The sequence below is a fragment of the Tetrao urogallus genome, assembly GCF_951394365.1.
Source record: "Tetrao urogallus genome assembly, chromosome: 26".
In the NCBI taxonomy this organism is placed as follows: Eukaryota; Metazoa; Chordata; class Aves; order Galliformes; family Phasianidae; genus Tetrao; species Tetrao urogallus.
In genome coordinates this window covers 2,573,585-2,595,757 of record NC_136839.1, presented here as the reverse complement: position 1 = coordinate 2,595,757, position 22,173 = coordinate 2,573,585, and the positions used below count along the sequence as shown (strand labels likewise).

At 44.2% G+C, this 22,173-nt stretch overlaps 1 protein-coding gene across 1 annotated transcript in view; it reads left to right on the top strand.

The window, feature by feature from the left end:
• The window catches only part of MAP3K3 (mitogen-activated protein kinase kinase kinase 3), a gene marked incomplete at both ends in the record, with an annotated part of 29,726 nt that extends 11,224 nt beyond the window's left edge, over positions 1–18,502 (top strand). The window contains 11 exon segments of the mRNA XM_079547202.1: positions 264–384; positions 4,267–4,400; positions 6,202–6,263; positions 8,046–8,113; positions 8,354–8,446; positions 9,257–9,448; positions 11,315–11,463; positions 13,262–13,393; positions 13,971–14,100; positions 15,733–15,910; positions 18,274–18,502. Coding sequence (XP_079403328.1) covers positions 264–384; positions 4,267–4,400; positions 6,202–6,263; positions 8,046–8,113; positions 8,354–8,446; positions 9,257–9,448; positions 11,315–11,463; positions 13,262–13,393; positions 13,971–14,100; positions 15,733–15,910; positions 18,274–18,502 — 1,488 coding nt within the window.
• Between the last annotated feature and the right edge of the window lie 3,671 nt (positions 18,503–22,173).

Here is a 22,173-nt window from a genome sequence, read left to right as displayed (position 1 = left end):
GTAAACCCTGTGTTTGGTTTGAGGCTGGAGGATAGTATGCTCTAGTTGTTTGACTCCTGTTTCACAATACAATTGCAAAGCTTCCTCTTTTGCTGCCTTTCTTGTTTGTGTCCTGTGAAGTAATATGAAATAATAAGCCATCAGGCTCTAGGACTGATTTTCAGCTGCTTTCTTGATACTAAACATAGTGATGTTTTTAATCTGTGGCCAGACTGTTTCAGCTTCACAGTATCATTTTATTTTGTTTTCATTTTACCCAACAGACCAGTTCTTCTCCCCATTCTGGACTGCCCAAACAAGTCAGGATTAAAACCTCCCAATCTGTGGGGGATGTGAACACACCTTACCAGCAGGCAGAGCCCCGAAGCAGGCACCTTTCTGTCAGTGAGTATTTCTGTCACTTTTTGGGGGATGAAAATGTGCTTTTGGACAGTAGTATTTACTGTGTAGAGTTGATGAAAACCATGAGAAAATGAAAGGTCATTCTAGGACAAGGCAGTTCATGTTCAAAAGCTCCTAATACATTTGTAATAGAAAGTTTCAGAGTTCCTTGCTAAGCTGTTGAACAGCTGAGGAGCTGTTAAAGGGGATGTGCTAAAGCCAGATTCGTTGAGGTTAGGAATTTGGAAAGCTTACGTGAGCCCGTGAAGCTTTTGTATTTAGATTGGCAATTTCACTTCATGAAATCTACATTTGATTTTTCTTTTCTTTTCTTTTTTTTTTTTTTGAACCTGTTCTTGTTCCTGGAATGAAGTATTTTACTGGGAGCACAGGAATTGCCACTGCTACCCACTGCCGACTTCCCTTACCTTCCACTTGTAATTACCACATCTGCAGCACACAGGGCAAATAGGACAGGTGACTGAGACAGCTGCACAGAAGAGAAGGAAAAGAGTCAGTAGTATGTAATTCTGTCTCATTTCCTTTGTGCTTATTAGCTTAGTGAGTTCACGTTCAGTGGGAAGGTCCATGTAAGACTCCTGTAATGTAAATCTCACCCTATAAGTTGTCAGTTCTCTCCGACTGTGTGCATGATTTTGCAGGAAGAACTTTCTGACCATATGTGTGCACCTTACAGAACACAGGGTGCACCACATAGTGCATTGGCTTAGAGCAGCCACGGGCAGGCATTTTTATTTCCACTGTTTCTACCTGTGGTAGATTTGGCTGAGCTGCCTGATTTCTCTGTGGTATCTCACTGTGTAACTGTGAAGCACTGTTGAAATCTGTGGTTGAAAGATGCACAAAGCTGTGATGGTTTTCTATGAAAAACTAAAATACCTGAAGCTCCTGCAACTTCACGGTTTAGAATCATGGTGTGAGACCTCAGTAAGGTGTGAAGGAGCAAAAAGGTGGAGGGCAATAACAGGGATCTGAAGGCTACAGCCTGAGGTGGTAGTGTGTGGAAATGACTTTTGCCTTGGAAGTGAGAAAAACTGAAATTTGCTGGAAGCAGAAGCAGAGCGTGGTTGCATTTGTTAGAACAGCTATTTTAGGGCCTGTCAGACCCAGTGCTGCAGATGACAGGTGCTGCAAATCACGAGGGCAGTACTGGGAGCTGGGAATCTCAGAGCTGTTTTGTTTCCAAGTTCTACAGCAGCTCCCTCTATGGAGGAGGAGTACTTCAGTTTGATTAACTGTAACCTTCAAGCATGATCTTAACTGGATTTTGGACTGATGTTAGTGAAGCAGTCGTACTGTCAAATAACAAGTGCAGTTAAATTGGAACCAGCAGGCTCTCTCCATGCTGGTGGCTCTAAATTCAAGTTGGATCCACGCTGCTGTGACCAATGCGTACTTGAGTGGAAGCTCAGTAGAGAAGGGCTTAAGAACTAAACCAGTCGTTCTCTGTTCTAGACTTGTCTAGCAAGTCTGCTTGCATCTTGTCTAGAGTCTGCCGATCCCCTTTTACACAGTTTACTCTTATGAAGTAGCAAACCAAATAGAGAAGTGCTGAAATGATCAGAAATAGTCTGAAACTGGTACAGAAAGGGTTTTCCCATCCATTATAGTCTGATGTTAATCTGCGTAAAAAGAGCAACATTCCTTGCTCCTATAAGGCAAGCAGTGGTATCCATGCTTGTCTGAACACCACGTTTCTTTTTTCAGACAGATTCAGTGCCAAAAGCATTTCATTTTAAAAAATCTTGTTCTTTTGTTGGCATGCTAAGGTATCCAAATAGTGACGCCAAAGCTAACAGACCATACTGAGTGTCTGTCGTGGGTAAATGGTGTGGTAATAAGGGGCCTCCCCTGTGTCCCTGTTGCTCTCTCCTCTTATGCCAGCTAATGGACACTTTCTGATTAGCCTGTCATCAATTAAGAAGGCTTTGGTTTTATTTTCTGAACATGTCGTGGTTCCAGGCTGCTGACTTAGTAAGACATCCAGAAGGGTTCCAGTTCTGTTGGAGGTCTGGTGGTAATTTGGCAGTAGCTCAGCCTTAAGTTAGTTCCTTCTTCCTCCTCTTTTCCTATCTTTAATTTTGGGGAAAGAATGTACTCCTGTTTTCTAGTGTTTCAAACAGAGATAATTCTCTATTCGTAACACATCATGAAATGAAAGCTGAGAGCAGCATTCAGCAGAAACTGTTTGCATGCAGAATATGTATCTGTGTAGTTCCTGTCTTCTCAAGTGGACGGGCCTCGAGCCTGCTGTCACCAATCCGGGGGAAGTAAAGATAAGTTTTATTATGGAAAAAAAAAAAAAAAAAAAGAGAGAGAGAGAGAGAGAAAAAATAGTTGCTAAGCATTCTGGCAGCACTTGTGTTTTTTCCACTCGCTTCCTTTGATATACATTGATTTAGTGCCGACTTCCTTTTCCTGCCCAGCAATGGGGGCCTTTCCACAATAGCAGCTGAGCTGCTGCCAGCAGGACGTGGGCTTCCTTCAGCCGTGGCACTGGGTCGGAAGGAGTGAAAGTATGCTCCCATGCCTCAGTGCAGCCACACAGCACACTCTCCTGTTTATCTCCCCCCAGTTGGTTTGTGCTGCCACGTGAGCCCTGCAGAGCTACTCGGAAAATCAGGTGGCAGCTCGGAGCTGCAGGTTGCCTTTTTGCATGCAAACCACCTCGTGCACCCACAGCCATGGCAGTGTGTTTTTTTCCTTTCATTCTGCCCTCTGAAAGGTGTACGCAAGGTTTCCAGTTTGCTACTGCCAGTGTTTGCCTTCACTCTTTATTATAATAATTTCTGTTGAAAATATTTTTCTTGGGAGAGTATTTGCTGATCCTTACCCATCTTTCACAGCACCTGAGTACACACACTTAATTAAAGACAGTGTTGTAAAGAGCACAGCTTGAGAGCTGATCTTCAAACTCTGCCTCTGACTTCACGGGTGACCTTGGGTAGGTTGGCTGGACCACAGAGTTTCTTGGAGCTCACATTTGAACTTGGTGGGAGCTGCAGGTGGATACGTTGCTGCAGAAGAGGATTTTATATTCCTTCCTGTTTCTAGTGTGTCATCTTTGAGATCCACAAGGGAAAAACAAGCCTCAGGTGTTACATTTCTCTCACAACAGAATCTCCTTAGGCAGCACCAAAACAGATGAGTAAAATGTTTTTCTCATCTTTTGGCCTCTCAACACACAAAGCGTCCATCCAGCTATCTCATCTGATCAAGGGAAATTGCAGAGTTGATCTCCGTGTGTTCTCACCCAAGTTAGTCATGCTACTTCAATTTCACAGAATAAAACCAATTTTAGGGTTGTTTGCAAAGTTGACAGTCCACCCATGGGATATTTGAATTTACAGTATCAGTATGATTAGCTCAGCTGATGATGACTGTGAAAGAGAGTTCTGACACTCAAAGTAGATGATGAAATTATAGCCAGGACAAAAGGCTTGTTGCTCTGACAAGTGATTTGTTTGGTGCATATGGGTGACGTTCGTGCCCCTGTTAGAAAGCCAGGAGTTTCTGAAGTCCTCTGCCTTTCCTGAGGTACTGAGCTTACGCCTGGAGGGTTGAGCAGAAGAGGTTAGAGATAAATAACTGCTCTGTTGGGAGCTTCACCGGCAGTTTTCTTGCAGTGTCTTAAATGGTAGCACAAGTGCTCATTCAGTATTTTGTTTTTTTGCATCACATCTCCTGGTTCCACTTCTATCCATACTGTTATGCTCACTCCAGAGTTGCTGTAATCATAGCTGCTGTAAGGTGCTGCTCATAGAGGCCTAGCATCAGAGATGAACATTTGGATTTTGTGTACATGCATGCGTCGCCTCATTTCGGTAATCACCAAAGTCAGGCACATCCTTCTTTCTGGCCCAGGTTCCCAGAACACAGGCCGGAGTTCACCACCTCCTGGGTACGTTCCTGAGAGGCAGCAGCGCATCGCTCGGCAGGGTTCCTACACCAGCATCAACAGCGAAGGCGAATTCATCCCCGAAACCAACGAGCAGTGTGTGAGTATGAAGGTCAGGGTAAAGAAAAGTAAATCCAGCTGTTGAAGAGTTTGCTGCTGCTCTCTGGTCTCTCTTTTTCACTCCTAGAGCATGCAGTAGCTGTTAGCAGCTGCTGTTGTTTCCTTGTTCATTTATCAGTGGATAGTGGGATTGAGTGCATTCTAAGCAAGTTTCACAGAATGGCCAGGGTTGGAAGGGACCTCAAGGATCTGAAGCTCCAACCCCCTGCCACACGCAGGGCCACCAACCTCCACATTTCATAGCAGCCCAGGCTGCCCATTGCCCCATCCAACCTGGCCTTGAACACCTCCAGGGATGGACGGGGCATCACAGCCTCTCTGGGCAGCTGTTCCAGCACCTCACCACTCTCACAGCAAAGAACTTCCCCCTGACATCCAACCTCAATCTTCCCTCATTCAACTTCAATCCATTTCCTCTTGTCCTGCTGTTATCTACCCTTTCACAGAGTTGATTCCCCTCCTGTTTGCAGGCTCCCTTTAGGTACTGCAGGCTGCAGTGAGGTCACCCCACAGCCTTCTTTTCTCCAGGCTGAACAACCCAGCTCCCTCAGCCTGTCTTTGTAGGGAGGTGCTCCAGTCCCCTGATCATCTTTGTGGCTCCTCTGGACCCTCTCCAACAGCTCTCTGTCTTTTTTGTACTGGAGGCTCCAGACCTGGACACAGTGCTGCAGATGGGGCCTCATAAGAGCAGAGTAGAGGGGGACAATCACCTCCCTTACCCTGCTGGCCACCCCTCTGCTGATGGAAAGTTTGCTGGTGACACTAAGCTGAGTAGTGCAGTCGATGTAGTAGAAGGAAGGGATGCCATCCAAGGGGACATGGACAGACTTGAGAGTTGGCCCACATGAGCCAAATGAAGTTCAACAAAGCCAAGTGCAAGGTGTTCTACCTGAGGAAGGGAGGGCTCCAGGAGACCTCAGTGCAGCATTCCAGTACTTAAAGGGAGCTTATAAACAGGAGGGAGAATGACTTTTTACACAGGGAGATAGTGATTCTGCAAAAGGGAGTGGTTTTAAACCCAAAGAGGGAAGATTTAAGTTAGATGTTAGGAAGAATTTTTTTACCCAGAGTGTGAACAGGCACCACAACAGTTGCTCCAGAAAAGTTGTGGATGTCCCATCCCTAGAGATGTTGATTGGATGGGGCTCTGGTGGTGGCAGCCAGCTCGCTGCAGGAGGTTGGAACTAGGTGATTTTTAATGTCCCTCCCAAGCCAAGCCATTCTGTGATTTACCATACATCAAGCTTGTTTTTAGATGTGTGCATTCAGTGCCTTTGTTGAGCTGCCAGCAGCAGTTGTCGTGCACATTGGTCATTGTCTCCCCACCTCTGAATGAACCCTGCAGTGTTGGTGGTGTTACACATGTATGCTCAGGTTTCCTATTATCAGGCTCATGTTGACCCTCTTGCATTTGAAACTGCAGTTTCCATTCAGAAAAGTAGGAAGTAAGGCCAAAGGGCAGCTTGCAGGTGGAGACAGCAATGCAGTAGCACCAGCTGAGGCCTTCTGTTCCTGAAGTCACTTGGGATGGAACCCAGCACACTAGTTGATTTACTTTCGTTTTCACAGCAGAGTTCTTTATCACCTAAAGCAAAGCAATGGCTCAAATTTGATACATGCTTAACGGTTTATGTGGAAGATAGAGGAAAAATGTACATTCTAAATAGCTTCCCTCTTCGACTGGACATCCTCCAGGCGAGCAGTAATAGACTCTAATCATCATGCACAGGCTCTTTTAGGCATCAGACTGATGTTGCCATGTGATTTTTTTTATGTTGCAGATGCTTGACCCTTTAAGCAGTGCTGAGAACTCGGTGTCAGGAAGCTGTCAGTCCTTGGACAGGTCAGCAGACAGGTACAAATGTATGGGCTGGTAGGAATTCATGGGCTTAAAGTCAATATGCCAGTTGTACTTATGCAAAAGTGTGTTTTCCATCTCAAATTTTCTTGGAGAGATCTAGGAAATTATTTCCTACCTATAGCCCAAAATATTTCTTAAAAAGAACTAACTGCATTTTAAGGTGGGTTTATTTTCTGGCAAAAACAGCCCAGCAAACTGGTGCCTGATTAGCTCTATGTTATAAATATAGAGTTCTGAAGTGTGCCGTTTGTGTGGAGCCTAGAGTCAGAGAACATCTGGCTTCAAGGTATTTAAATCATTCAGACAAGGCTCTACTTGTTCATTTAAAAAAAAAAAAAAAACAACCTATTCTAAGGTTACACAAAGATATCATTACATTAAATTCCAGTGTTCTGCAAGGTACTGTATTAATTCCAAAGATAAATGGGGAGTCTCTTTGCTGCTGCTGATAGTCTGATGGTTTAGATTTTCTCTTCCTTTCCTTTGCTGTTGCTGCTGCCCATCTCATGCAGGTATTAGGAATAGTGCTGCCTTCAAATATTTAAAGTGTGCATGTGAAAGGATATGAATTTTTAAGTGCTTCACATATAAAATTAACGATTTGAAATAACCTGAAATTCATAAACTGAAATGTCCTACTTATGTTTATATATGGGCCCCCCCTAAGAGAAGTGTTCTTTTTCAAAGACCATTCGCTTTCTCAGTCTGGGGAATCTGAAATCCACAGAATTGAATTTCCCCTCCTGCAGTCTTTGATTCTGTGAGGGAAGGAAGGGCGCTCGCAACTGGAGCTGTTGGTGAACAGCCATAGGTCCCATTAGCTTGAATAGCAACTGTGGCTTTCCAGCACTTGTAATTTAGGACTTCTGCAAGTTTTTACGATTTCCCAAGCTGATTCCTGTAGGTAGTGTGTGCCTTTATGTTGAATGCCTGAGGTTTGGTTTTGTATCCATCCACATCCTCCACATAGTTCATCGAGTCACGGAGAAGCAGTTACAGTGTGTGAAGGAAAGAAAAATTCCAGATTGTTTCTTGTTGGGGTGGGTGTCATCTGGGGAAGCTGCTGTTTTCCTTTGTGTAGTAGGAAAGGAATCTCGTGTGGGAGCCTTAAAAGCTGTATAAGGCTCGCTCCATTTGCACTAGTTTACAAAAGATGCAGATAACGTGGCTCTGGCACAGACTGAGTTTGTGTCATCTCTTAAGAGATGCTAAAGGCCTGCTGCCAAACGAGCAGCCGTAATTAGGCTTGCCTTGAGGAGTCCTGCTAATCAAGGAGTAGCATGAGGGATCAGTATTATCAGCAACATTTGTGGTTATGTTCATCTGCTGCTGGTAGAGAGAAAAGTGAACAGAAGTTTGCATGACAGGAACTCTTAGCCATCTTGTAAACCTCTCAGGACAACAGTCCTCATTCTCTGCTGCCCCATGAGCAATGTGCTACAGCCAGTATTCTGTTTCTCTCTTCCTCTTAGTTTTGGATTTAACCTTCCATGTTGCATGGCTGCAGAAAAAAGCACTGGGTCTCAAACCACAGGCAGAGAACCACTGATAAAGTGGCACAGATTGAACAGAAAGGATGATTTCCCACACTGGGAAACAGTCAGGGGCTCAGCCTGATTTTGTTTTAACATGAAATTATCGCAAGGACTCTGATGTGAGAATCACTGCTACCGATGTGCAAATGTATTAGCTTGTGTTTTCAAGTCCTTGCAGGTTTCTCTGCAGTAGCTAGCAAAACTTACTCTTGCCTTCTTTCTTTAATAGTCCCTCATTTCGGAAGTCACGGATGTCAAGGGCACAAAGCTTTCCTGATAATAGACAGGAGTTCTCAGGTATGTCAGTGTCCAGTATGAAGAGCACTTGATCCAGACACGTTCTGCTGTCTGCTGGCTAGCCTCCAAGTTTGCTGCAGTGATAAAAATGGAAGACCGGGGGATGCGTTGATTAAAAAGCTCCGAGCTTATTTGTTTCTTACACCTTCCTAAAAATTCTGCTGCCACAGGAAAATTCTGTCCTTAGAAAACGTGTTCTTTTTGGAAGAGCCTCACTCCTCTTTTTGCATCGACTTTCAGACCGTGAGAATCAGATCTATGACAAAGCTGGGAAAGGTGGCACCTACCCGCGGCGCTACAACGTCTCCATGCAGCACAAGGACTACAATGACGGTGAGTTGTTTTCAGGTCTTCTGTTGCAGTCTTGAAAAAGAAACTGGAGCAATGGCAGCCTCCAGGGACAAGCACAACACCTAGCTGAAGAGCCTTGGAGTGCCCTGGGCCTTGCAGGTAGTGCTGGAGTTGTTGCAACCATGCACGGTGCCACCTTTTCAAAGGGAAGATTTCTTTGTTTACTTTGTGCTTATTGCAGGCACCCACGCTGATCAGTGAGTGGTGGGGTTGAGCAGTGCTCCATTGTATTCCTACCTCAAGGATTCATTATGCTTCCTAGTTCACGATGCACGTGTGCTTCTGAGTCTTTAAAATGAAGATACCAGCATTGTAGAGTCACATCTCTGCTAATTGGCTTTATGGAAATTAATTTCTCCAGGTTCTATAAGGAGCACAAGTTCTCACAATCTTTGTCTGCGTTTTTTATTTGCAAGTCCAGGCATCTTGTCTAGAAAGTCATTCTGTGTGTGGTTGTTAGCAAGCCTTGGTGTTTGTGTGGTAGCTTGTAGACCAGATTTTTGCTGTGGAAGGCAAGTTCTGTTTAGGTTGACACGTAAGGCTGCTTGGAAGCAGTACTGCACTGAGTGCATTACAAAACATCTCCCTTCTGCTTTGGGGGAGTGGTCCAAAGCAGTGCTGAACATCAGATCCATTAGATTTATGTGTGTTGTCTGATCAGCAGTCGATTCTACTTCATGGGAAAAGAACGAAACTTCTTTTTTGTCTATTATTTCTCTTCACTGCTTACCTTCTGGCCATTGCTATCCAGTTGTAAGGATGTCATTTAGAGATGTTACTGTTCTTCTCCAGGGCGGCGGACGTTTCCCCGGATACGGCGTCACCAAGGGAATCTTTTCACTTTGGTACCTTCAAGTCGTTCCTTAAGCACCAATGGGGAAAACCTGGGCCTGGCATTGCAGTACCTGGACTCCCGGGGGCGCCTGCGGAGTGCTGACAGTGAAAATGCCCTTGCTGTGCAGGAGAGGAACATTCCCACTAAATGTAAGTGATCACCTTGATGCTGGAGGAAGGCTGCTGGGCCTACGGGCAAGAAAGTCTGCTAGAGATTAACTCCAGATCCAATTTGATCATAGCTGGATTTTTAAGAAGCCATTCCAAACCACGCAGTCGTGTGGCTCTGTTTTAAGACCACTCTGACTCACTTTTGAGAGGTCTTTTATTTTTTTCCTCAGTTGAGTTCGTTTAGAAGCTGGTGATAATCCTTGGTCTAGCAGTGTCCAGGAAGGCAAGTACTGCCATTAAAGCTTGTCTAGATCTGTGTAACCAAGCTGTTTTCTGCTACTTCCTACTTTGGTTGTAAGGTTTAACAAATCGTATTACAGCTCACAGTAATGTGAGTGTGTAAGAAAGCTGTTGGGAGTTTATTGTGCTTGAAATAGTTGTCAGGTAAGAATATGTAGTCTTGCACTGGGAACTGGCCTCTCCTCTAGAAAACACTGGAAATTCAGCTAGGAGATAAAAAGGTGTAAGTTGATTGATCTGGATGGCATACGGGATTCTTAAAACTGCCAGACAAACTTATTTTCTGAATACATTAACATTTATAGTCAAGCTTGCGTATTGCAGTTACTTTACCAGTTAAGGACTGTATTTATTTCACTTGCTCCTTGGTAAAAAGGTTTGCTTCTATGTTAATAACATGCCTGAGTTGCTGTCTGGGGATCTTTAAGTTATTAAAAAAAAATAATAAAAGAAAGAAATAGGGCATAAGTCATTGCTAATGAACTTGAGCCATTCCGTACAGTAATTTAAAGATCAAAATAAAGACTTAAAGCCAGCAGAATAAGCAACACTAAAACACTGATTGGCAGTAAATCTGATTAAATTAGACATGGCAGAGCTAATCTCTGAGCTCTTCTGCGTTTCCTCACCGTCCAGATGGCTGGTTCCTGTTTTTGTTTTTACAATTTCTTGTTATATACAAAATAATTGGATGCATTGCACTGCATGTGTCTGGTAGTGCCATTTTCAGTGTTAGTTACAGCAGTGGCCTTTGAATAATATGCTTTGTTATCGAGAGCAGTCTGGAAAACTGGGCTCAAGGCTTTCTGGGTCAGGAGACTGCCACCTGTACAATAAGCTGGGCAGCACAGCAGAACAAGGGCTGATAATTCCCTGCTGACAGCCTCCTGCTGGGGGTGCTGGAGGTGGCTGCTTTACGTGGTTCTCTTGTGTATTGTTTAGGCTTAATTGTTCAGCTGGTGATGAAGGTACCTGCACTGTCCTCACATTATGGTTCCTACCGTACCAGATTTTGTAGAGAATTATGACTTCTAATTTTTCTGCTCTAGGAATAGCCTTGCAATAAAATCCTTCATGCAGGAGAAGGGACCTCAGACTAAGCAATAATTGGCCAGGTGCTCATAAAGGATGTCCTTCGAGTTGTCCCAGAAGCTAAACAGCCGTTCTTAGCTGGATGGAATTGATGGGACAAGGCTGATCCAGTTCTTCTCATCTAATGCATGCAGTAACTACAGATCAGGTGTCAGAAGGTCGTGTTTTAATTGCTGCTCCATCTCTTAAGGTTGTGATGTTGTAGAATCCACCCTGCTGGTGGAATCAGATTTCATATTCGTGCCCATTTACGGAATAACATAAAATGGTGTGTAGTGTGTTTCTATAAAATGTTTCACCATTTCTTTTTAATGGGACACGGGGGCTTGTCTGGGGATCTGAGTTTGGAGTTCTGCCACTCTGATCCTGGGAGAGTCCCTTTTATGTCCACTTCTTCATCTGCAAAGTACGCACTTCAAGCTCTCTACAGTGGGAATTGATCTTTGAAAAGCTCGCCGCTGTCTTCAAACAGCACAGCCAAAAAGAAGAATTGTTACTTCTACTCTTTTTCAGCTCCAAGCGCTCCGATAAATTGGCGACGAGGAAAACTGCTGGGCCAGGGTGCCTTTGGTCGTGTGTATCTGTGCTACGATGTGGACACGGGCAGAGAGCTGGCAGCTAAGCAGGTCCAGTTTGACCCAGAGAGTCCTGAAACAAGCAAGGTAATTCTCTTTGCAGCTGCTAAACTTTGCTTGCAGACTTTGTAATGTGCCTGTATCTGTCTGTCCTCGAAAGCTGGCATCACTGTTCAGTTTGTGCAAGTGTTTCAAGTCATGTGGAGAGGAATAGGAGTCATTTAAAAATTACTTTTCCGTATTATTAACTGCAGCTTGCAACTAAAATCCATTTTCTGGCTTCGCTTTTGGCTCTCTGTTCACAGCTTTTTGGTTTGATGCCAGGTTACTTGAGGAATACTAGACTGCCCTGTGTTCCTGGTTAGACATGGAGTGTGATTGAAAGTAAATCCAGAAAGAGTAGGCTTTTTCTCTTTTTTAAATGACAATAATTTATTATAAAGGTGTGTGTGCTTAGAAAACCCGTTTCCTAGCTTATATGCTAGTCCCTGCATCAGTTGTACTAATTGTGAGCTGCCTGTTTCCACTACTGAGTTCTCCTTATCCTCAAAATAAACTGAACTGTAAGCTAATAGGAACATAATATGACAATGCAGTAGAAACAGCGGAGATGGGAAAGGGCACCTTGAAATTATACACTAGCAAACAGCTTTTGCAGTGAATGCAAATGAGTTGGCTGTTGGGTTCTCCTGTAGTGTTTGAACAACATACCCTGTTTCCCTGTGTTAAACAAATCCACTTTGACTCGAAAGAACTAATCCATGAAGATTTAATTATTCTGGTTTCGTGTGGAATATTGGTGCCAAGAGAAGGCCTCAGTTGATGCACTGTAAGTTATACATGTCTCTGCTGTAAATCTGTCTGTAAATCTGAGCCAAGGGAGAACAGGCTGGGACATACTTTGAAGGCACTGAAACTCCAGACTTCAAACTATCAGTTGGTCCCATTAAGCTACTTGCAGCCAGCTCCTTGCTCTTGAAGAGCTGTATTCTCTCCTGAGGTGAGAGAAGCAATTCTGGCAGCTTTTAGTGACACAGGGCTGGAGAGAGTTAAGTGGGACTAATTTGGGGAAAGCCATCATTCCTTTTTCCATAAATCCTCCTTCTCCAGCACCTTTGATGTACAGCCTGCTCATTCCTTGGATTCAGCAAGAACCTGATACTTTTCCTGGGCAACAAACATCTCTGATTCAGTCTGAAATTGTTGGATAGCCTTTTTGCCTTTGCACTATGATACCCTGTTGTCTGTGGCAAGAATAGAGCAGAGAATTAGTTTCGTGTGCATGCCTGCAGATTCTTTGAAGTAAATAAGAGGGGAAGCAGTTTCTAAGGTTGATCCAAATAAAATCATCAGCACGAATCAGTGCAGGACTAGGTGAGAAAAGAAGTTAGGAGCTCTTAGCACCCATATTCTAGGTATCTCATGGGTTCAGGTTCATACAGCAAGATTCCTGTCCATTCTGTAATGATCTGTTTAGACCTTTTTCATAGCTGAAATTAGAGCTCGCTGCCATCAGCTTAGTGCTGAGGACTGAGGTTATTTCTGTACTGTCCCTGAAGAATGCTTTCTGTCACCTTGCCTAAAGCCATTCAGTAAACAGCCGACAGATTCAAGACAACAAAGAAAGGTTTTTTTCTGGTAGTAAATTCAAAGATGATACTGCCTCTGTTCTATTTCTGCACCACTATTACCAGCTTATTATACAGCAAAGGTTAACATGAAGCACTGGTATTGGTTGCCTTTCCCATGAGCTAGGTGAGCCAATGTCATGCAATAGGCTGCATCACTATAGCAGTGGTCTCATCCTGCCAGTGACGTGGATGGATTTATTGAGATGAAATATTTCCTGGGGCTGGAACCTTATTTTCTCCTCCAACGTCCGTAGGAAGTGAGTGCCCTGGAGTGTGAAATTCAGCTGCTGAAGAACCTCCAGCACGAACGTATTGTGCAGTATTATGGATGCCTGCGGGATCGAGCAGAGAAGACCTTGACCATCTTCATGGAGTACATGCCAGGGGTGAGAGCTGACACAAAGGCAGATGAGTGATTTTGTTGGTCGGGACGAAAGTTTTGCTTAAACTGTGCGATCCAGTGTGTCTTGTACTTGAAATACATTCTCTTTGTCAATCACTAAAGCCAGTTCTGTCCCTCCAGTGTAAATTCGTTCTGCCAAAGTAATTGAAAGAACTTGAGCCAACTTGTAAATTGGGCTAACTGAATTAGCAAAATCATGCACTGCAGCAAACTAGCATAAAACTGACCCTGCAAAATGGAAACCTTCGACCTGGATATGTCCGCTGAACTGATTTGTTGCTTGTATCCACAGACATTTGTACCAACACAGCGAAGGGATGCAGAAAGCACACACACTCCTCAAGATATCTTTGCTGTAATGTCCTTGCTTTTCTCAAAAGGGGTTTCACAGAGCAAGAGGTTCTGAGAGCCTCACAAAAAAAGGCTTTAGAAGGGGCCAGAATTCCTTCATGTGCTGGTTGGGTAGATAACATGGTCTCAGCTCTGGGAATTGAATGGAGACTGCAAGATTTGTGGTATGTCTTTTCTTTACCAGTCTGTTCTGTTTGGTTTTGGCACAGGGGTCAGTGAAGGACCAGCTGAAGGCATATGGTGCTCTCACAGAAAATGTAACTCGGAAATACACTCGCCAGATACTCGAGGGAGTCTCATACCTTCACAGCAACATGATTGTGCACAGGGACATAAAGGGTGAGATCAGCTGGTGATTTATGGATACGCCACGTGCTAAAGGAACTCAGAAAAAGAAACCAAATGTTAAGGATTCGTTATCCTCGTTGGGGCTTCTGAACTGTTGCTTTGTATCAGTATCCATTTGTCTTGTGTCCTGACCAGGCCTTAGGGAAGGGGGTGTTGTGGGCTGGGTGAGGGAAGTTGGGATATTTCCTGCACAGAGCCTGAGAGCAGGGCAGTTGGTGTTTATAGTAGGGAAGACTGCAAGCCTTTAATTCGTTCTTAGGACTGCTCAGCTGCAACTCCTCCTCTTTCTCTGTCTCCTCAGCAAAATGAGGTTAAGTTGCCTCCTAACTTTCACTGCCCTCGTAACACGTTTGTTTCCTTGTGGATTCTCTTCTAATTTCCTTTCTGACCAAAGAACTGTGTCTCAGCTGATAAACGTACAATTGCTGCAAGAGCCCTATGCCTTGTCAGTCTTGCTTACCTCAGGCTCTTGTGACCTGCTCTGTCTAAGAGACCTCTGTAACCTTCCTTGTAGAGCTTGTGTGATTAGACTTTAGTCTTCCTCTTCCCAGTATAACCTGATGGAGCCAGGCAGTCTCCTGAAGAGTTAATGTCAACAGTTGTGGCACGCACCACACAATTTTTTTTCTGTGCTCTGGGGGGACAGAAGCATTGCTTGCTGCAAGAAAAATATCTTCTTGTTCCTGCCTATAAATCTTCATTGCCTTCCCTCTAGGGCTGGCAAAGGGAAATGAGCTGCTGATTCATGAATAACACCTTGTATACTGCTCACATGGTGTTCTATACCAAATGATTTTCTACCAATGGATTATTCACTAGTCTACACCTATCTTCTAAAGCAAACTGTTAATTTGTCTCCAGGGTGCAGGATGGAAAGTGTTGTTATTCTGAATTCAGCTCTCCCAGTGGGAAAGTGAAGTGGTAAAGCCATCTCAGAACACAAATTTTACTGGAGAGCAGGCGAGTTCACATAGGCATATACCAGATAATGGCAAAAAAGAGTTCTTGATCCTATCGCAGCTTTGAAGGAAGGTTTGTTGTGTGTATGTCTCTAAGCCTTAGCTTGTATCCACACATAAGGTATCCTCTTAGTTTGCTTTTTTTTCCTCTGCGTTTCATGTTCAGGACCTCTGACCAAGTAAAGTGGAGATTGACTTGTTTATTGTAGGAGTTCAAAGTGGTTTAATTAGATACATCTGCTAAGCATTGCTTTCTGGTCAGCTGGGTATATTCATCAAAGCAGTATCCAAATAAAATCCTTTTCTACAAACTATGTACTATCTAAGCCATTGGCCTAGGGGCCCTCTATAGTTTGTCTGAACTGTTTACAGGCAGTGTAACAATGACAGTGCTGACTCAGCTCTCATTTCCCCTCCCCCTTCGCTTCCTTATGTTTTTCCCCTGAAGGTTTTCCCATTTGCAGCCATTAACAGTTGGCTTGTCTACAGCCTGAAATAAAGAAATGATGTTTAGCAGGTCACCTGGGGCTTAACAGGGAGAAAGCCTTAGCATGAGCCTGGGTATTTCTGGGTTAGATATCAACTCTGTAGGCTGCAGATCCAACAGCTGGATTGCATGAAAACAGCTGTCTCTATTCTTTTTCTTTTTTTCCTTCTTGTCCAGGAGCCAATATTCTCCGTGACTCTGCTGGGAATGTGAAGCTTGGGGACTTTGGGGCCAGCAAACGGCTGCAGACAATCTGTATGTCTGGAACAGGCATCCGCTCTGTCACTGGCACTCCATATTGGATGAGCCCAGAGGTGATCAGCGGAGAGGGCTATGGAAGAAAAGCAGACGTATGGTGAGGGTTTAACTTTCTGCCCATGGATCCATTTACAACTTTTCTGGACGCTTGCATTCTGTTAACAGTATATCCAAATTCAGAGTTTGTCTGGATCGAAAGTGAGAGCAGTTTAAGGTGAACTGGAGCAGTTGGCTTGAACTTAAGGCTAGACCCACTGCAGACTGTGCTTTGCCATGTCAATACACTACTGCTCATTTAATGTGTAGGTAAAATTTTCCATTCATTCCTCCCTCAAGCTGATAGCTAATTCTCTGACTTTCTGGCGTGAGGTTTCCACCCTTCTTATGTCCTTTATGTTGATAAGAGACTGAAGATTGTTTGGGGAGAGTCCATTCGTTTTGTTGTAAAATGAGAGGAATGCTTATAACACTGGAAATGAAAGGAATAGAATTTGAGTATGTTGACAAAGCCTGAAAGGAAAGATGCCCAAACCTGGAATAACACACAAGATATGGGCCAGATCAGAGGTGATCTAAAGTATGCGTGAATGGAAACTGTAGCCCTGCTATTATTGGCATAGCCAGGAAATATCCTCTACCGAAAGGAAAAAGCAAAATGGTCCTGTGTCAAAATGTTGGTTTTGGAGGCCTCGGGAAGGTAAGATTATAAAACCAAGCTGAACGACAGCAGCATAAAGTATGTTTGTGTCTCCACAGTCAAGCAAGGCCTATCCTGTTTCCCATACAGTCAGTGAATGGAAGCATAGCTGGAAGTTAACTTGTATGCAAAGAGTTAAGTTCTTCAGAGTCTCCCAGTTGGGATTCTTTGGGAGAGAATGGAACACGTGCCCTTCCCCCTGGATTGATGGAGTTGTGGATTTCCTTTTGGTGCTGACAGTCCATTCCCATCAAAGAGATGCTGCCGTTGGCTGGGCTCCAGTTGCTACAATCCCAATAATTATTTGGGGGGGGGGGGGGTCAGAATTTTCCAGCGCAATTTTAGTCCCAGGGTGGAAGCGTACGGCCAGGAGGCTCAAAGACGTAACAAATGCAGCCACCTGGCTTCCCGCCACTGCTGCAGGCCCCTCTCCAATTTTCTTTTTCCTAAACAGCAGAATATGTGAGCTATTTGTTATTGCTGGAGTGACTTGACATGAAAAACATTCCTGCTGTTTGCTGAATATCTTAAAGAAACCGGATCTGCTTAAACGGTATAAATCAGTCTAAACAATAATATATCCCTGCCTGCTCTTGTGCAAACCCCCAGCACTTGAGCACACATGGTTTGCATTTTCTGTACTCTCTTCTAGTAAGTCTTAAATGGCTGGAAATCAGTGTAAAAATTTCACGTTGGATTTTAAATGTTGTCAAAAAGTCATTTCTTGCATATTCATTGGATTTAATTCCTTTCCTCTCTTGTCTTGGCAAGTGATGCAAGTCTGCCTCTGAAAATGTCTTTTCTTTGTATTTCACTTCAAAAGAGGGTTTAGTTTAAAGGCAGAAGCAGCAATCCTGCTTATTTAATGGAGCGATGTGAACAGAACACAGAAGTGGGTGTTCAAGTTCACTATCTGCCTTTGCTTAATCTGTGGCCTTGAGGAAGCAATTAATCCTTTTTGAGCAAAATACGGTCACTGTTGTACTACAGAAACCCATCTTTCTTGTGAAAGCATTGGTGTCACACTTGCTGCAGAAAGGTGGCCCAGCCACGTCCATCCTCACAGTCACATTTTTGCCTTGAGTTACCCTGCAGAGCCCCACTAACTTCACTAGGAGTTTTGCCTTCACACGGTGGTGCAGCTGCTCTGCTGACATTTTTAACCTGCTGCCTTCTGGGTTTACAGCAGTTAATTTTTGCCTGTCTAGGATGCTTGATTTCTTGTGGAGATGACAGCTTTCTCACCTGGATGTTCTGAGACAATGCAATGGAAAGGGATTTTGCTGAAATGGCTCTGTGGGGTCAACCAGCACTGATTCATTCATAAAGGTGGACTTTATTTAGTTCAAAAGTACATTTTCTACCTTGCAACCCAGCAGCAGCATGAGCAGCTCCTGAAATACCATTGAGGTCCAGCAGCACCTTTAGGGGCCTCTCATGTGCACCCTTACTGTTAGTACAACTGCTTACTGAGAGTGGAGTGTGAGCAAAGTAGAGCTGGACAGATGGCATTTCACAGAGAACCACAGTGGAAACCAGCCTCCCTGTCTCAGCACTTTATTGCTAGCTTGACAGTAGTAAAGGCAGCAAAGTTGGCAGATCTGGCTCAGAATCTATGCACACATGGCACTCGCTGAGCACAAAGCCATTTTATGTCAGAGCAGAGCTGTACCTTGATGTTGGCTGCCTGGAGGTCCTCTCTGAACACTGTGCTTTACTGTATGAGTCGGTTCTCACTTCTTTTTTCCCATCTGCTTTTCCAGGAGCCTCGGTTGTACTGTTGTGGAAATGCTGACAGAGAAACCACCCTGGGCAGAGTACGAAGCCATGGCAGCCATTTTCAAAATTGCCACCCAGCCAACCAACCCCCAGCTCCCTTCCCACATATCAGAACATTGCCGGGACTTCCTAAAGCGAATCTTTGTGGAAGCCAGGCACAGACCCTCTGCTGAAGAGCTGCTCAGACATCAGTTTGCACAGCTCCAGTACTGAATTACCTCCCTTGCTAGCAGCTCCTGCTGGGCTCTCAGTGCTCCATCTGGTCTAGTTGCAACTGCCCGTTGTGGTGCTGCGTCTTCAAAATGCCAACTCAGCTGTCCTAGTCCTTTGGGGAAGTTATACCAAGGAACCTAGGGTCTGCCCTTGTGCCTGATACCTTTGTTTGCTGGACTAATGTTTATTCTACTGACAGCTGTCCAAACAGAGCTGCGTTTTGCCCTAGTTACCTTGATGTGAAATTGTAGCTGGCTGCGTGTTTTCTGCGGGCCCAAGAGTGGGAATGTAAGAAGTGTCTCGCTGGTTGAACCTGGAAGAAATCTGAACCGGTGTGGGAACTGGAAGAGCTACCCTCTCCATAACAGAAACGTGCTACAGCTTTCAAGATCAGCTTTCTACAAGTGGTTACTCGTGTGGGTCACTGTTTTCCAGACTTCTAGGGCTTTAGAGATATCTGGAGTACATGAATCCAGCAAAAAGCCATGTGTCATTGAGCATGCGCTCGCTATATTATATATTTTTCTTCTTAAGTATTCAGCATCTGAAGGTGTTCAGAAAATATTGATTCAAAAGTATGTGAATAGTGTTATTTTATAATGAAACCATGGATTTTGGGGTGGGGGCGAGGGAGGTCTTTCTAGCTAAATGTCAGGATAATCAGAAATGTTGCAGCAGAATGCAATCACTCTAGAGCCTGAGAAAAGGGCTCTCCCACCGACGTTGGAAAATCCAGAGCTTGATTTCCAAGGCTTGATCTGTCCTAGCATTAAAGCAGTGTTGGTTGGTTTGTGCTCCTGGTTCATCTCCCTGAGGCTGCTGGGTCTGAAGAAAGCCCTGCTGGAAGGGAGTCGTGCAGAACCGCTTTTTGTTGCACCAATCATTTTGGCTGGTAACATTTTTACTATCCCTTAAACCAAAGATAGTTAACCTGGTGCCTGGGAATTTACTTCAGGAAAAGCTTAGGTGTTCCTTTGGTGGCCCAGCCTAGTGGAAAATTAAGGAAATGGATTGCCTTTTTTCACGTGGAGAATTTGCTGGACAGCAATTTTGCTTGTGCACATTAAGTCAGAGTCAAGCTCATCCCCTCACAGTGTGCATTGTGTTCTATATGCATGCAGGTGTTCATTTTAAGGTTCCCATAAAATGTTTTGACCCCATTTAAATAAGCTTTTGTACAAGTTAAGTCAGTGGAACAAAGAGAACACTTGTAATGCTAGCAGATGTCTGAAAGTATCTGACCAAGAGGAGAGTTACAGAGATCCCCATACAGGCATATTACAAACAGATACATCCAAGCCATTTTGCATTTGTGTGTAGCACACCTCTGGTAACAGAGTTCCTGATGGCTTACTGCCCTCAAATCCTGCACTGGGACACCAGTGGTCCTTATTTCACACAGGAGAGCAGCAGCTTTTAAGTGCTGGGGGTTCCTGAGTTAATTAAAAGTGTCCTGCATGAAATAAAACTAAGAGAAGCAAGCAAATTACTAGCCAAAGTATTGCTTCATAGAGCAACACTAAAGGTGTGCTCCTCTTGTATTGGAAACCATTTTCCAAAGGGCCCACATGCTTTTCTCTTCCCCCAAAAAACCTTGAAAGTTGCTTCATGATGCAGCAAAATTAACAGGAATTCATGTTAAGCTCTTGACAGGATAAAGCAAGTTTTAATGTGAGCTTAGGATCCTTGAACACACCACAAATAATAGGATATTGAATTAGAAGAGGGGAAAAAAAAAGAAGAAAAAAAAAAGCCTGGAAAGGATTTAACAATCTTGTTTTTTTTTCTGTGCCAAACTCAGAGCAATATGTAATGGGTGGAAGCAAGTTAGTGTTGGTTTCACTTTCGGGCTCTCCTGCACTGCTACAAGGATGCACTGTTTCAGTTTCAGGCACTTAGGAGGATTTTATTCTCATGAAAGCCCTTGTTCTGTAATTTATTGAGTGAGAGCACTTCTATTGATCTCCTTAGAGCCTGGAACTTGACTCCAAATTGTCCAACACGTGGCCTGACTTTCGGCCTGCACTTCACTATTGCTTGCACCAGAGGGAAGTGAGGGCATGACGCTGCTGTTCTGTTCTGGGGAGCATCTGACACCACTTGGCTGCATTGTAAATGGCTTCAGAGGGATGCTAAGGCCTTCCTGCAGCCTTGACAGGAGTGGTCAGCAGTCCTATGCGGCCCGGTAGCACTCTTCAAGCCTTGCAACTACAAATATACCAAAGATTGGAATCTTTAATTACCCCCCTTGAACCTGCAGATGCACAGGAGCAATGTCGATCCTTTCCACATAGGCTTCTCTCTTCCCTTGGCTTGTCCTCACCAAACAGAGACCCCCTTCCGTGGTCTTTCCTTGCTGTCCCACACATTGCGATTTGGGAGAATAGGGCATGAGGAAATGGTGTCACTTTTAATATTTCAAAGCAACGAAATCCTCAGGATCTGTTGTGGCTTTTACCTCATACGCATCATGGAAGGCTGTTCCAGAGCAAAGCAAAGAGCATCACGGACTGATGGGCTCAGTCCTTTCCCTGCCAGAGCTTCTGGTCCTTCCCACCACCTCTGCTGAAATGTGCCTACTCCGTGTATACACTTGTATTCCAGTCTGTATTAATGAAAGCCAATAGCAATCGTACAGCGACAGAGAACATGGGGTGCCAGCTTGGACTTCTTGTATTCCAGTCCCTGACCCAATGCCACCCGTTCGGCACAGGAACAAGCCAAAGCATTACTTGTGTGTTTGGAGATGCACTTTTATGAATGTAGTTTATATCGCTCTTTTTTAGCTCTTTTTACATCATGTAAACGGTGATGCCTCATACTTTTTTTTTTTTTTTTTTTTTTTTAATTTATATCGTAAAAGATCATATTTGGTGATTTTTATATATATCGACTCGACTGTTATGGGGTTGGGGGGAGGATGGGAAATAAATTTGACGCCTTTATGAATTTAAAAAGGAAAAAAAAGCAGCTGGTTTTGCAGAGAATTTGCTGATGGTTTATAACGAGTAGAGCCAAGCCAAAATGCCTTCTTTGTTTCCTCACAGCCATCTTGATTATGGGAAGGGGAGATCTGGATTCTGATGTCCACTGCTGCACTGAATAAGCTTGAGGCTGGCATCCATCCTGCAGTCTCTTTGTGCAGCCCTGACAGCAAAAAAAATGCCAGCGGACATAAATGTAATGACACCCCTGAACTGAGTTACATCCAGCCTCTTGATCCTGGCAGAATTGGGAAAAAATGGGAATAAACTTGTTCAGAGGAGGGTGGCCAGGCTAACAGCAAAGTGCTGCGTCCATTCCAAATGTCGTTTTGTGTTTTCAGCTGTTCCTGCCTGGGAGGGAGATGGAGCGAGTGTTTCTTGATGGGAGGTGCTGCAGAAGTGGAGAAGATTCATTTTTTTTTTTACCAAATGTATTTTATCAGAGTGCTGCTATCCTGGAACAGCCGAAACTTCGAGCAGGAAAATGTTGGAGGTTCCCATCAGAGAGGAGCTTTGGGAACAGAGGATTTGGCAAACTGTGAGCTTGTCAGGAAGCAAACTGTTGGCATTTTGGTCTTGGCGCGACGATTCTGTGCATTCCAGGTTACTGGCTTCTTCTCCAGTAAAATCTAATATTTGCCTGTTCCGATTGCTGCACATTGCAGCAATTTTCACGTTTTTGGAGTA